This window comes from Dipteris shenzhenensis, chromosome 24, assembly GCF_047967505.1.
Source record: "Dipteris shenzhenensis isolate YYH24624 ecotype China chromosome 24, Dip_SZ_1.0, whole genome shotgun sequence".
Taxonomy (NCBI): Eukaryota; Viridiplantae; Streptophyta; class Polypodiopsida; order Gleicheniales; family Dipteridaceae; genus Dipteris; species Dipteris shenzhenensis.
The window spans coordinates 46,547,309-46,562,670 of NC_141619.1; the positions used below are offsets into that span (position 1 = coordinate 46,547,309).

General features: G+C 47.7%; 1 protein-coding gene across 1 annotated transcript in view; it reads left to right on the forward strand.

The window, feature by feature from the left end:
* The window catches only part of LOC147886682 (neurochondrin family protein), a 195,434-nt gene that overhangs the window by 142,749 nt on the left and 37,323 nt on the right, over window positions 1–15,362 (forward strand). Inside the window, exons 16-17 of the mRNA XM_087395959.1 lie at window positions 2,755–2,827; window positions 15,121–15,278. Coding sequence (XP_087252085.1) covers window positions 2,755–2,827; window positions 15,121–15,278 — 231 coding nt within the window. The remainder of the gene's footprint in view (window positions 1–2,754; window positions 2,828–15,120; window positions 15,279–15,362) is intronic.

Here is a 15,362-nt window from a genome sequence, read left to right on the forward strand (position 1 = left end):
ATAGTGTTAATGGTCCAAGTGTGTGGAAATCCCAAACAAACCGCTTCATTAAAAAGCTTTGCTAAGATCGGGGCTAGGAGGTTAATGCCATATGCAATGAACTCAGTGCATAGTCCCTCATGATCCTTCGCTCGGCCATTATGAAGTTTCATTATAGCATCCTTTACCCCTCCTCTAGTGAAGAGGGTGCAGGATGTGGGACGAGGCATGTGTGAGAGGCTAGGGACTGGCTGACTTGGGATGTCATAAAGTGTGCGTGCTTAATCAAACCAGATCTGGGTATTAGTGAGTGGCGGAGGGGACCGTCCTTCTAGAAATCTCCGCCAGAAGTCCTTAGAGTTGTTACTAAACAAAATATTCAGTAGCTCCTCTCGTTTCGACGAACAAAGTCTAGTTTCTTCCTCCGTACCAGTCTATGGTATTCACGTAGCGTATTTGGTGCACTTGGAAGACTGTTTTTGGTTCGAATCTGAGTTGACGGCGTAAGGCCTTACACTCATCATCGTACCAACTATTATAGGGTACGGTTCCAGGGGGTGGTGGGCGGGTGGAGCGGGTGGTGTGGGGAAAAGCGTGAATGGCAGCCTCGTGTAGTGAGCGGGTGACTAGGGCAGCACGATCCTCTAAAAGGGGTATGAAGTCAATTTAAGCGAGAAGTATGTACAGACGGCCAGAGTAAGAAGGTGAGTGATCCCGATCAAAGCGTATATCGTGGTAGGTGGAGTAAGCACTGAGTGGGGTGGAAGGTGCTGTGCGAAGGGAGGTGGAGATGCGAAAGAAAAGGTATGTATGATCAGCCACTGGGGGGAGAGCTGCTACAGTGAAGTTAGTAGTGCGAGATGTGAAGACAGGGGATCCCATGATGTAATCAACAACACTGGAGTCCCCCCCATGTGGAAAGCATGTGAAACCACCTGAAGCGGGCCATCTGTCAAGACCATTATAGATAATGAGATCATGTATCCTGCCTAGGTGTAATAGGGCTTGCCCATAGGATGAGAATGGAACTCGCCTGTCAGCCGAAACCCGTAGCATACCTACCTCCTCAAGGTCAACATTTGCCAGTAGAGTGGAATCATCTTTGAAATCAAGAAGTGGTACCTGACGGGCCCTTGTCCTCGCGTTGAAGTGCCCCACTAGAAGGACTTCTCCACGGCTAGAAAAGTCAACGATGGACTGATAAAGGGCAGCAAATGGGGACCCATTTGTGAAATGAGGAGAGGGGCTCTTGGCAGGCGCCTGTGCATCCTCTTTCTTCTGGCTTGAAAGCAACCCACCCCTCGAGGCGTTTGCATCAACACTACCTGTCCTTCGTTCAGTGTCTCCTCGTGGTTCTCCTAATGATCCCTCGTCGTCTCCATTGGGTGAGTTTCGTTGTTTGAGGGAGCTGCGATTCTCTCTTGTTCCTTCATGTTCTCCTTTGCTGGCAGAGCTAGAAGAACGATGCGTGAAAGGGGGGGTGAAAAGCCCTCCTATGAACTCTTGGACAACGTCCGCGTATGATGGCCTTGGTGCCGGCTTGGAGTTTCCACTACCAACGGTTGCAGAGTGAGGGACCACAGCGTCAACTCTTGAAGGTTCATGCTCTTCAGTCGGCGAGGAGTAACGTATCCTTCAGAGAGAGAAGTGAGCAGGGTCACCTTGCCAGATGTCCTTGTCGATGAAGTCAGCATCAAATCCATGCAAGGAGGATGGTGTCATGTCAAATGTACGTTGGGATGAAGCTAGATTTACAGGACCTCGTTCTCCAATGTCTGTCCCTATCTTCTCTTTGTCCTTTTAAGCCCTTTCAGGTGAGCGGAAGCACATCCAAGTGGAAGTTTGAATTCTAGGAGAGAGAAAGGAGAGAATGGCGAGGCTCTTATGATTTTTGGAAGTATCTCAAAGGCATCATAGGGATCTTTTAGTTCCCTTCTTTTTTGTCACATAAATAGACATTTGTGACGGTCTCCCTACATAAACAAGATGCGCCAGAAGATTCCACAAAAGGATTTGCAAGTTAGTATGCACAGCATGATGCAACAAACGACAAGAACTAAGAAAATCCCATTGCACACAAAAGATATATGAGCATTGATCTAAATATAAAAGAAGCATGAGCGGTAGACAACAAACCATGACATGAATTAATAAGAGAGCATCGAGCAAAGCTATTGGTAAGCATTGAGTAAAGAAATGAATTTCTGAATTCAGGAGCTATACAGTCAAGATGCTAGGGTTAAAGATCAAAAGGATGGATGCAGCCGTACTTGGCTTTTAAAACTAAGTGAGAAGCCTAACCCTGATCATAGGGAGTGAACAAGATAGAATAACCCTTTTGATGAAGACATGCATATACCCGTTAAGGCTTGCCTAAAAAGGCAAAGATTCCCCCAAAAGAACAGGATTTTTGGAGTTCCTAATAACATTATGAAATATTATTATGTGTGGGTCACAGATCGAACTTGTTGAACCTTCTTTTGTTTATTCACTAAAGAGACTTTGTAGAGGAAATGTGAATTGAAGACATACTGCAGGTTTTATTGTTGCAGTTATCTTGTTTTTTCTCCAATTCTAAAGTTGTGTTGATCTAATTTTCTAAAAGTGGTGATACATGCTTGGAATTTTAGTGTGTGAAAGGTTTGTCTTACAATTTTTGTCATTCAAATGTGGCGTAATTGGATCAAGTTCTTGTATATCTTAATATGTTGTTGTATAAGTTAAGGCAGTCTAATTTGTAGTCATCATGCTTTATCTAAAGATTTGAAAATGCAGGAAAACAGACTTGTACCTTATTTGATGCCATTGGACTTCCTACCTGTGATAACTTTCCTTCCTTCCTGGGCAGGTAATTCTTCAAGTATTTGCTAATATATCTTTATATATATTTATGTTATGCCTTGCATTTTGGATTGCGGATTTCTTTTTTTTTTGCAGGAAAAGGAATTTCTATTAATGCTTAAGAAACCGAACATACAAATCAGCAATCCAAATGGTGCCGATCATGGGAAAAACAAAACAAACTTGGTTGTTAAAAGAGACCAACTTGCTTCCCGAAACCTAGCTCACTGCATAGGGAATCTCTGGAATAGGGGCTAACAGCCAAGGTGGCAGACTATACATCAAGGTGGCAGGGCGAGTGCGGGAAGGAGGCGTCGCGCCATATGCCTCAATTCTAACCAATCCACGGCACAGGTGGGTCAAGGGGAAAGCCATGGTTTTTGCTTTTAGGCATAGCGATTCAAGGCCACAAGCGGTTTCATTGTGCTGTGCGTCCCATCGTCTAGGAAACAGAAAGGGTTTTGAGGCCGGCGTGGACCTCCGGTAGGGTAGGGTTTTCCAAAGCTGAGCGCAGCTCTGAAAGGGGGGCACTCAATGTTGCCTCGCGAGGTTGCCTTGGGAACTCAACCATATGATTGAGGTTTATAAGGAACAAGAGTATTTGTGGGGTGGTCCAAAGGATGTGAAGTGTGTACGGCACATACCCCGTCCTATGCTAGCCCTGAATCCGGAAGGTTGGAGAGGCTGGATCAATTGAGAATGCGTGGCTCCCCTTTGGAAGCCACGAAACCATCCCCCAAGTAAATTCCCATTTCATCCACTGGGTGCTGGTCACAGTCCGGAGAGCCTTTGACCAAATCCTCTGCACTGTTGGGCATCCCATAGGCAGCGAGGGGTCGTCTCCAACACTTTATTTGTGCAACAATGGCAAATACCATCCACCCTCCATCTACTCCAGCTAGGGGCCTATGGGCAAGCCTCCATGTGTGACCTTCCAAAAGAAATGAAAGATCTTTTGTGGTCTAAGGCTGGTCCAAAGGCGTGACTAAAAGCAAGAGACGACCTCCTTGGGAACGTCTTGCTCAGCCCACCGCTTCGTAGAGGGGGGTCATGTTGTAGCCTCCAGCTGAAGACGTCAGCCAATGCAGGTCGTGTACAAGGAGGAGGGAACCTCCTCAACCCTGTCCGAGTGCATATTTGAATGGAACAGAACCACTCACTTGGGTCCCAATAAATCTCCCAAACAGGTTGGTCCTTCCATAACCAAATCCTTCACCATGCATCCTCATGTCGTGAAAGATTGTGCCAGGTTCTATAGTCCACACTCCTCCCAAACGGCCGACAACCTTGACTCTGCCACTCTAGCAAGCCCAAAGCCTCATCGTCCTAGAGGTCACTCCTGTCTCAAACTGAAGGAGGCCCCAAGGTACCATTGTGTAATATATGCTTCGATAAGAGCTAAGTGACTGCTGTAAATTTTGAATCATGAGAGGCATCTCTATCCTCGAGAACTGTCCATACCAATGATGAGGAGACGGGGAGCTGTGCAACCCCTTCCGCCACGAAACAAGGATTGTCACATCAATCTCAATCATTCGTATACCTGCCCTCAAATTTGAGAGTGCCTACATCCGTGCCTTTGCCCCCAAGTGAAGTCGTCTCAAGTCCCAAATGACATGGCTGTACCGTTGTCCCACTGTGCCTAGTTGATTTCTGCTGTTCCAACATGAGACCCTCCTGATCCCCAAAATTTTGGATGCCAAATGGACGATTATTGCTCAAAATCCTCAAGGCATGTAGGGTGGGCCCAAATGAGTCCCTCTAACAGGCGCTACCAAACCGTGTGAAGACCCCTTATCAAAGGGGAGCCCTTCCGTGTGAGGGGAGCCTCTAAGAAGCCCCCATCAAAGCAACAACTTCCAGGGTTGTGAGCTTGGGGTGAGACCTCGTACCACTAGCTTGCCTAAGGCTCTGCTCTACATCTATGGGTCAATAAAAGCTCTCCTTGTATTTGTGGGCAAGATCACTCTCTGCCATGCAACCCAAGCTCTGGTACTCTGCATACCATCAGAGCTTGCCCATATGCAGTGCGCACCAAGCCCCTCAGCTGACCCATGCATTCCTTGTGAAAGCCCCTTTGCAAGAGGCTATGTACTAGGCCGTGGTGAGGATGAATTGATTGGCCACCAAGGCTCTGCTTGCTAGGGAGAGTTTGGGTGAGCTTCAATAGAGAAGCTTGTGCTGCACGCTCTCTAAAATTGGGGTAGTCTGCTGCTATGTTGACATGTCCATACCCACTTGGCAACCAAGGTACCTCACTATCTTCCCCAACCAGACCTAGTGAAAGCCAAGGGCATCCCCCCAGTCATAGATCTCCTGGACCTCACATATACAAGGCCCCCCTGACTGCCTCGAGGCTCGCTTTGAACCTTCACATAAAGGGCTGTGTTAATCTGCAAACTCTGAATCCAACAACTCCTCCTTATACGGAGCTGTAGTGTGAGAACACAAAAAATAACACAGCACTTCAACTACGAAGAAAAAAAGAAAGGGGATGAGGAGGAGGCCTTGTCAAAGAGAGAGAGAGAGAGAGAGAGAGAGAGAGTCTATTAACGTCCATTGGAGACCAAAAGGTCTATGGGACAGCAAGAAACCCTCTAGTACATTTGCGTTAGGGAGGGCACATGGCGGCTCCCAAGGAGTGGAAAAAGCAACCCACATTATTTAGAGTACCTACATGAGAAAGAGAGAAAGAAAGAAAGAAAGAAATTTTATTAAAGGTCCACGGAAGGCCATACATGGCCTATGGGACACAAAATCATCCGAAAGGAAAATACATCATCAACGATGCGCCAACTAGGTGGCCTCATCGTAATACCGCTAAGATGCCAAAAATGGCTACAAAAATCCTAGATACAAAATGAAATGAAATAGAGTACCAAAAATGCCTAGATACAAAATGTAAAATATGAAATATGAGGAACATCGTCTTCCCTAAGGGGTCTGTGATCCAAAGAAATGATGGAAGTCATGGCCATCGACCATGCCTCCTGCCATGAGTGTGAAGATCTGGGCAAGTGTCAAATGGGCTACTGGCGGTGCCAAGTCTCCATGGAGCAATCTCCTTCGAAAATCTGCCATCATCCTCCGTCGTCTAGAAATAAAGCGACGGGTACGGCCTCTGTGTAAGGCCTCTGTGTAAGATCATCCTGCGGTGCTGCCGGATCATGTCATATGTACATCCTCGGGGTGGAACCATCGGTGCTCTCTGGCAAGATGGGCTATCTCTGTGCTCATGGTCCTGCGCCTCGTCCTACTCCTCATGAATAACCAGGTCTCTGGCAGGGATGCGACGGTGCTCTCTGAGGAATCTCTCTCTGTATCTGGTGATCTCCCTGATGAACAACGCTAAGCAATACTGATCCTCATACTCCATAATCCGAGAGAGAGGTCCAAATCCGTGCCCAAATAAACAGTGAAATCTGCCACGGATCTCATAATATAAAGGGCATCTGCAAACAAAGTGCTCCTCAGTCTCCACCTCCCCCATAGTGCAACAAGGGCATATCCTAGTCTCTCGCCTGGGTCTATGTCCGGTAGCTGTACGACGCATCCTGCCGGCCTCAACGTCTAATCTGTGGGAAGATACCCTGAGCTAGCCCAAGGCAATCCTGAGTGAGTGCGACATATGAACGCCGATATATCCTGGGGATATGATGAAGCCATCCTCTGAAATCCTGAGAAAATGGTCACAGAGAGAGAGAGAGAGAGAGAGAGAGAGAGAGAGAGATGATATGATTGTATTAACGTCCTTGTGAGACCCTTCCGGATCTATGGGATAGTGATCACTATCAACAAGTAGTGATTGTTTACATCCATTGAAAGAATATAGCATAAATAAAAGCTTGAATGTGCTATGCAGTGAGTACTTGTTGTGCTAGCGTGTGTGCTAGACCAAGTACTTTGTTGCAATATTCTAAAATTTCCTTTATGTAGTTTCCTAGCTCTTTGGCTGGCCACTCCAGTACGGATTTCAGGTTGCTTCTATTGCCCCTATAACATTCTCTGATTTGCGCATATGCTCGACATGTTAGGAGTACATGCTGCTCATTTTCTACTTCTCCTGCGGGGCAGATTTTACATACTCTTTCCTCTCTTGGTACCATGGGTCTTGCCCGTCTTCCCCTCTCCACCTCGAGATCATGTGAGCTGGTTCTGATTTTGCAGATTAAATGTCTTTTAAATATTGATATGTCTTCTGCGAGGTATTTCTGCATTCCATAGCTGTCCATCGGATTGATTTCCTGCTTATAAAACTGCATTTTTGCCCCCGGTTCTTGCCATAGCTTCTGTAGCATTCTTTGTATCACTAACTCCTTGATTTCACATGTATTTTCGGGGATATCAGCAGCGGTTATACCCCGTAATTCCATCCATTCAGCCCCTCTTTGTGACATCCAGCGATTCGTGTAGCTTCATTGCTTTGTGTGGTATCCTATTGGCGTCCATCTTAAGTGAAATCAACCTGTTTATTCCGAGTCCCAATCACCATCACTTTTGTCTTGGATATGTTGACTTGCATTCCTGAGTATTTGCAGAATTTTCCCAGTGTATCCAAATGTGTTTGCATCTCTTTCTTGCTTTTTGCGAAGAAGACTACATCATCTGCGTAAATAAGCAATAAGAGGGCATAGTCTGCAATCTAGACACCTTCTCCGCTGTGTGTTCTCATCCACTCTTCCAATTCATCGATGAATAGACCAAAGAGAGTTGGTGAGAGGGGGCAGCCTTGCTTGACTCCTATGTCACTGCTTATGATGACTTTTCCTTTAGAGTATGAGCCATCTACAAGTGGTTGCGCTGATTCGGCTAGTACTCTCTCATATAACCTGTATGTGGCTTCTCTAATCTCCTGAGGTACTTCGAGCTTTTCCAGTCTTTCCCATAGTTTTTTGCGTGAAACTGTGTCAAATGCTTTCTTAAAGTCTACAAAGCAACAGTAGACTACTTCCTTCTTATTCTTTACCCCCTCCGTTGTAGCCCGTATGGCAACCAAGTGGTCTATTGTCGAATGTTTAGGATGAAACCCTGCCTAGGATGGGTGCCCTGGCTCCTTGCTCTTCTGCCCATTTGCTGAGTTTTTGCTCAATTATTGTGCCATATAACTTGGCCATCAGGCTACTCACCATGATGGTGCGGTAGTTTTTGGCCACCTTGCTGTCCCCGCTCGTATGGAGCGGTACGATCTTGCTAAGCTGCCATTCCTTGGGAAAGCCTTCTTCTAAGGCTCGATTCATGAGTGTAGTGAGCATTTTCTTTGTCTTCTCACCCCCCCATTTCAGCATTTCAGCCACGAGCCCTTGTGTGTCTGGAGCCTTTCCGTTTGCGAGCTTTTTCAGACCCTTACCCACATCTTCCTCTGTTATGACAGCATTTACAGATTTGATGGAAAAGTTATTATTGACTCTCTCGTTGTTCACCAGAGGGGGAGTCAAGGACGCGACATTGAAACTGCACAATGGCCGAGCTAAGGATCACGAGGGGCTATGCATTGAGTTTATCGCATATGGGATTGACACATTAGCCCCGATCCTAGCAAAGCTATTCAATGACGCTGTTTGCCTTGGCTTCCCCCGCACCTGGACACTCCCCATCACCCCCATCCACAAGGCAGGGGATCCCATGGACCCGAGTAACTACAGGACTATCATGATTGGACATGTGATGTCCAAGATCTATGCAACTGTATTGGATGCGTCGGTCAACCTGTTCGCAGAGATGAGAGGGCTCAGAGCAGAGGGTTAGGCTGGTTTCAGGCGAGACCATGGGACTATGGATCACATACTCACACTCAGGAGTGTCATTGAGGAGGCCAGATCACGGAAGGAGAGGGTGTATTGCTGCTTTGCAGATTTCCGCAAAGCCTTTGACACAGTACCTCGAGCTCGTCTCATCACACACCTACACACACTAGGATTTGATCAGGAGATCATCTGGGCAGTCATGGCACTATATGAGAGAGTTCGAGTTCGGACAGGCACAGGGTGGACAGATGAGATCTTGAGTACCATAGGAGTCAAACAGGGTTGTCCCTTATCACCGACCCTGTTTGGCCTCTACATCGATGAGCTTGAGACTTTCATGGGGACGTTCGGAGGGACCGGTTGCTCACTTGCCGGGATCATCATCAGGATTCTTCTTTATGCAGATGACGTGGCACTCTTGTCGTCCACACCCGAGGGGCTCCAGCGACACCTGGACGCACTGCAGGCTTTTTGTTTATCCCATGATTTAGAGGTCAACCTTGGCAAGACCAAGGTCATGTTAACACCTCTCGAGCAAACATGCAACGGAAGCAGTTTACTTTTACTTTTGGTGGGTCACCAGTTGAGATCGTATCCTCATACACTTACTTGGGGGTCATCTTCTCCGGCCGGATCTTCACGATGACACCAGCGATGCAGGCCAGACTGAGTAAGGGACATGCCTCACTAGGCTAGAGAGACAATGCTTCCACTCCCACTTCGAGCAAGGCTCTTCTCTTCGACTCCTTGGTCCGACCAGTCGGTATGTATGGCAGCCCTTGTTGGGGGCCTGACATGTCAGAGATAGAGTGGACACGGGTGGAGCGCCTGCAGATCGTCATGCTCTCACGGATGATCCGGGGGAAACCGTCTATACCACATCACATCATTCAGGCCGAGTTTGGTGCTTCTCCACTCTAGCTAGATGCAGCCTTTCAGATCATTATATATCTACACCGGGCTAGATCATATGGGGAGTGCACATCAGGGAGACAGAGGTTGCCATGGTTGGCTCTCGATTCCTCCATGAGGTTGGCAGCAAAGGGAGACGAGCGATGCTGGTATGCACGGACTCACAAATGGTTTGTGAGACTAAGGTTCCACATCGATAGGATACCTCCTTTTCAGTACAGTTTAGATGCCCCTCGGGTACTCCCACCCACCATCCCGATTGGGCCACACCAACCAGGTCATTCGTGAGGATCTCCTGCAGCTACACACCTTTAGGACCTGGTTGGAGCCGAGGGAGCTTCCAATGAAGCTGAGTTTCTACAGAGATTACTGTCTTCGTATTTCGGAGGAGGGATTCATCACACCACCGGGGTACACTGAGCTTCATATGCCTCACTCACTACGGATCTCCATCGGACATTTTCGGGTATCATCACACCGCCTCCGCATAGAGAGTGGCAGAGCAAAGGGGATTCCTAGGGAGCATCGCTTATGCATATTGTGCGACTGTCGAGAGGTCGAGTCGGAGGAGCATTTTATTTTCAGGTGCCCAGTGTACTACGAGATCCGAGGTCGCTACCACTGTAACATGCAATCCCACCAAAACCTCTCCCCCCCATGTGTGTTTTTTCATTCCACATTGATGTCTTCAAGAACCCCTTGATTTCTAGGGATTCATTTCCCTCATGCTCCCATGTTTCCAATGCTATGAGTATGTTTGTCTCCAACACTTCATCTTCTAATGCAATGACCTTGTCTAGATTCCATTCTTCCACATTCCATATTTTGATCCTCAGGGTCTCGTATTCCTATTTATCCTTTTGTTTCTCTCCCCCTTTGCTCTTTGCTGTAATTACTGCTTTCCCATCCTTCATATAGGCATTCTTTCCTTCCTTTTTTGCATTCCTAATGACTTCTAGCTCGTTGAGTTTTTGGGCATATTGATTTCTCGTGAGGTCTTCGTTTATCCATATGGGGTGCCCTTTGAGATGATGCTTGAGAGAGAGAGAAGAAAGAAAGAAAGAAACTATTATTATCGTCCTTTGGGGGCCTGAAATCGACCCATGGGACCCAATGGAATGTTACAAAAAGTCTCCTTCTTTGAAGAAGGGTGGAGTGGACAGGTAGCATGTTGCTACCTGTGTAATACATTGGTCACGGTATGCAAGGACCTTGGGACAGAGAGAGAGAGATTAACATCCACAGGAGGCCTCACGGGCCTATGGGACAAAGTACACAGGAAAGCGAACTCATACATGCCTCAGTGGCTGAAACAAAGGGCACACTAGGACCCTTGCTGAGTACTAATCTATGCTAACAAAATCATGAATAGAAATAGTCAACTGCAACTACGACCAGGTCAATCTATCCAGTATTAGGTACAAACTGAAAAACAAGTCAGTCTCGGTGCTGGGACTCGGAAACAAAATCAGAAGCCGTAGCCTGGTACAGTGATGGCTCTCTGGTGGGCTGCAAAGATGTCTCGTATCTGTGTCTGTCGAGCTGTCTCGCGCTGCGGTGGGGGATGCGGTCTCCTCGCTCTTTGAACTCTCTGAGCTATGTCCAGAGTGACCCCTCGTCTCTGTCGGTCCCCCCTGAGGAAGGTTGTTATGGGTCGGACCTCAATAGAGTGTACTTTGAGGACCCTCTGTCGCACATGTGGTCTCTGCGTCCCTCTCTCGGTGGTACTGCGTCGACTGCTGATCCAGGCTGCTCTCATGTCGGCTAGCGCCTCCTCCATTCCACTGCGTCCTGGGGCTGACTCAAATGTATGGAAGTCTGTGATGCGTTGCTATGCCCGGTCATCCTCAATGTCATGTGGTGGTCTTGCCATCCCTTGCTGCTCTCTGATTTGTCGCGGTAGCTTTCCCTGTGCCGACGCATCTCCATCAGATATAGACCTGGTCATGGAAATGGATCAGTCATGATAAAGGGCTGAAGCCACTCCCCTTTAGGAAGAGACAATGGTAGCGCCCCTGGATCTCGTAGTAGGGTAGGCAAACACAAAGAAAATGCTCCTTTGTCTCAACCGCCGCCATCGTACATAATGTGTAGATCCGTTGCTCTCTGGGTATACCTGCTGCTCTCCTAGACTTGACCCTCAGCTGATGGGATGAAACCCGCATCTGGACAATGGCAATCCTCAGTGCATGGGAGACTTGTCTGTCTGTGTGAGAGAGAGAGAGAGAGAGAAAGAAAGAAAGAAAGTTTATTAAAGTCTTCGGGAGACCGTGAAGGTCTATGAGACTAAAGATAACTGATACAATGAGCATAACGGTGGTGGTCTCAAAACGGGCCAACCAACCGTTTCTACAAAAAAGAGGTTATGAAGGACTGTGTGTCTAGTCCTGATACAAAAAATATGTGTCTACCTCCAGATGATACAAAGAAGAAGAAGGGGGGGGCACCAAAAATGAGGCAGAGGGGGGAGATACAGTATACATGTGCAGGTTGATCGTCAGAGACCAATCATAGAGGGGCCGTCAAATGGGAGGTCTGAAAAAACCCTGCGATAGATGATTGGCCTCTGACGTCACGCGGCCTAGTCGAGCTCGGTCGTCGGGGGCGGCGGGTGGCCCTGTGGATGAGGGCAACAGTAACCCCAGTGGGGCGGGTCGAGAGCAGAGACGAGATGTCATGGACCTGGATGTGTGAGTCTGTCCGCTGACGCAGCTGTCGTGGCTCTGGCTCTCGCTCACGTCCGCGTCGTCGGCTAGACTGAGAAGAGGTATCCTGTGACTGAAAGAAGTCAGTGATAGGCCGCTGGGTGTCCTCACGCTGTGTGTGTTGCTCGTGTCGCCGTGCTCGGAGAGAGGTATCTCGGTGGCGAGTCATCTCATGTAAGAAAGCGGCTAGGCATCGTTGATCCGGGAACTGCAGCATGTGTGGGAGGGAGCCGAATCTGTTGCGGAAGAGGCAGTGGTATCGGCCTCGAATGGCATAATAGATAGGACATCTGAAAGCAAAGTGCTCCTCCGACTCGATCTCCTGCAAGTCGCAAAGTGGGCAAAGGCGGTCCTTTCGTGGGATACCCTCTTCGCGTCCGCTCTCGATCCGTAATCGGTGTGACGAGACCCTAAACTGACCGAGGGAGATCCGGAGCGCATGTGGTAGATGAAGCTGTGTGTAACCCGGAGGTGTGATGAAGCCCTCCTGTGAGATCTGGAGGCAGTGTCGGCGGTAGAAGTCGAGCTTCACAGGAAGCTCGGAGTGAAGAAACCATGTCCGCCAGGTGTGGAGCTGGAGCAGATCCGCTCGAATGAGCTGGTTGATCTCCTGGTCAGTGGGGGAGAGGGGAGATGGTGGAGCGTCGAGGCTGTACTGAAAAGGAGGCAACCGGTCTAAGTTGAGGCCCAGTCGGGTGAACCAACTGGAAAGACGACTATACCAGCATCGCTTGTCCCCATCAATGGTTAAGGCCATAGAGGAGGATAGGGCTAACCAAGGTAGGTGGAGGCGACCGTCAGCGGAGGAGCCAAAATCCCTGACTCTGTGGAGATAGGTGATAGCCTGAAAAGCCACATCAAGCTGTAGGGGTGAGGCGCCGAACTCTGCTAGAATGATCTGGTGTGGTACCGATAATTTTCTACGGATCATCCGAGCAAACATCAGTATCTGTAGGCGCTCAACTCGAGCCCACTCTGTGTGTCTGAAAGGTCAACTCCCCACCAAGGGCTACCGTACATGCCTGCTGGACGGACCAAAGAATAAAAAAGGAGAGACTTGGTCCGCGGGTCCTGGAAGTGGGAGTGGTAGCACTGTCGCTCCAGCCTGGCAAGAGCGGCGTATCCCCAGCTGATCCTGGCTTGCATGGCCGGGCGCATCGTGAAGATTGGGCCTGAGAAGACAACGCCCAAGTATGTGTAAGAGTCAACTATCTCAACAGGGTCGCCGGCGAAGAGGAACTGCTCTCGGTGCATAGCGGGTCTGGAAGTGTTGAAGATCATCACCTTGGTTTTCCCAAGGTTGACCTTCAAGTCATGTGTATCACAGAAGACCTGAAGTCCATCCAAGTGTCGCTGAAGACCAGTAGCAGAAGAGGATAGTAGTACTACATCGTCTGCGTATAGGAGAATCTGGATGACAGTCTCCGCAAGAGAGCAGCCTGCACCTTCGAGTGTCCTGATGGTGGTCTCGAGCTCGTCGATGTAGAGGCCAAATAGAGTCGGTGACAAGGGACATCCTTGTTTGACTCCAATAGTGCTCGTGATCTCTGGGGTCCAGCTGGTGCCAATCTTGACCTGCCCCGTCACGCGCTCATAGAGAGCTACTACTGCCCAGATAATCACCGAGTCGTAGCCTAACTCCTGCAGATGTCTGATGAGAGGAGAGAGAGAGAGAGAGAGAGAGAGAGAGAGAGAGAGTCATATCAACGTCTGCAGGAGACCTCACGGGTCTTTGGGACAAAGTACAAAATTTCAAATAGACTTTCAACATCTGGATAAGCCAGAGGGTCAAGGAGTGCACATGGCATCTCAGCTCGCTTATCATATAACACCAATAAATACTAGGACTATAAAACTAAAAGAAGTGGCCTTCATAACATCAGTTTAAGACTTAGAGTCTTTAGGTTTAGACTTGAAATCTCTAATTAATGTTGTTCCATCTTGATATACAGCCCCATTTCCAGTGCTGAAACAAGGCATCTAGAATGTGGACCCCTTTCTGGGTGGTCCTCACCGAGGCTGGTCTAGATCATAGTATGATTGGTGATGGTCAGACATCCTGGTTCTTGCCAAAATGCCGGTGGCTCCTCGGGACATGCATGGTTACACCATGATGGTATTCAGGATGCGCAATGCCCTAGATACCTTCTGAAAGCTGGTCACCAAAGTATTTCCGGAAAATACAGTGAAAACAATTGCAGCTCTAGAGTCTACCGATAGGAGATGGTTTGCCAAACAATGGTTCAATGACTCAGTGGTTGAGGATGAGCATTTGATGCGTGAAGGTGGAAAAGGGGCCAACCAATTGAGAGGAGGGAGGTGATCCGTTTGATGAGAACCTTTAAGCCTAAGGCTTTACATATCCGCGGTCAATCTCCAAGATCTAAGAATCGTCGGATGCAGCTGATGATGGATAAATAACAATTGGAACAATTTCTTGAAAAACAGCCAGCCACAAAATATCCTTTTGATTGAAATATGATGTGACCTTTGAGAGAACCTTTGATTCCTTAGAAATGGATATACGAATGTAGAGTCAAAACAGGAGTCTTCCCTTTTTTGCAATGTATTTGGAATATGAAACATTGTTTCATGTCACTCGAAATCATATGGCCACGGTAAAGGGCTGACATACATGGATTTTATGTTTTACAACATGTGGTTTAAGGAAGGGCATTTACATTTGATTCTCCTTTTAGGTTCCATGCAATGTGCACTGACTTTGAACTTCCATAACGCGGCTTGATTTTTACCTTTTTATCACTTCTAATTAGGTTATTTTTGGGATTTATGGGGTTTGGATGTAGGCTGTGTTCTGCCATTGTTGGTTAAACTAGTTAGGTTACTAGCCATTTTCTGGCCCTATTAAGAGCTTTGTTGAAACAGGCTGTCCAAAGCTATGTTCATCCTGAAAGTCTTGCACTTCTTTGGTTTTGCAGTCAATACAAATGAAATAATGGAAATATCAATGGCAGCTTGCATTTGCGTGATGGTGTTGGACTTGTCAAGTGAAGGTCATATGTTGCAAATGATATCAATGGAGGTTCTTTCCAATGTTTATGATTTGATCATTACGATATTGGACTACTTCCAAAGGGTAAGATGAGATTATTAGTATACGGATGTAATTTGGATGTAGAAGCTGCATTCCTATCAAGCAAATCCACAGGTCTGCAATGAA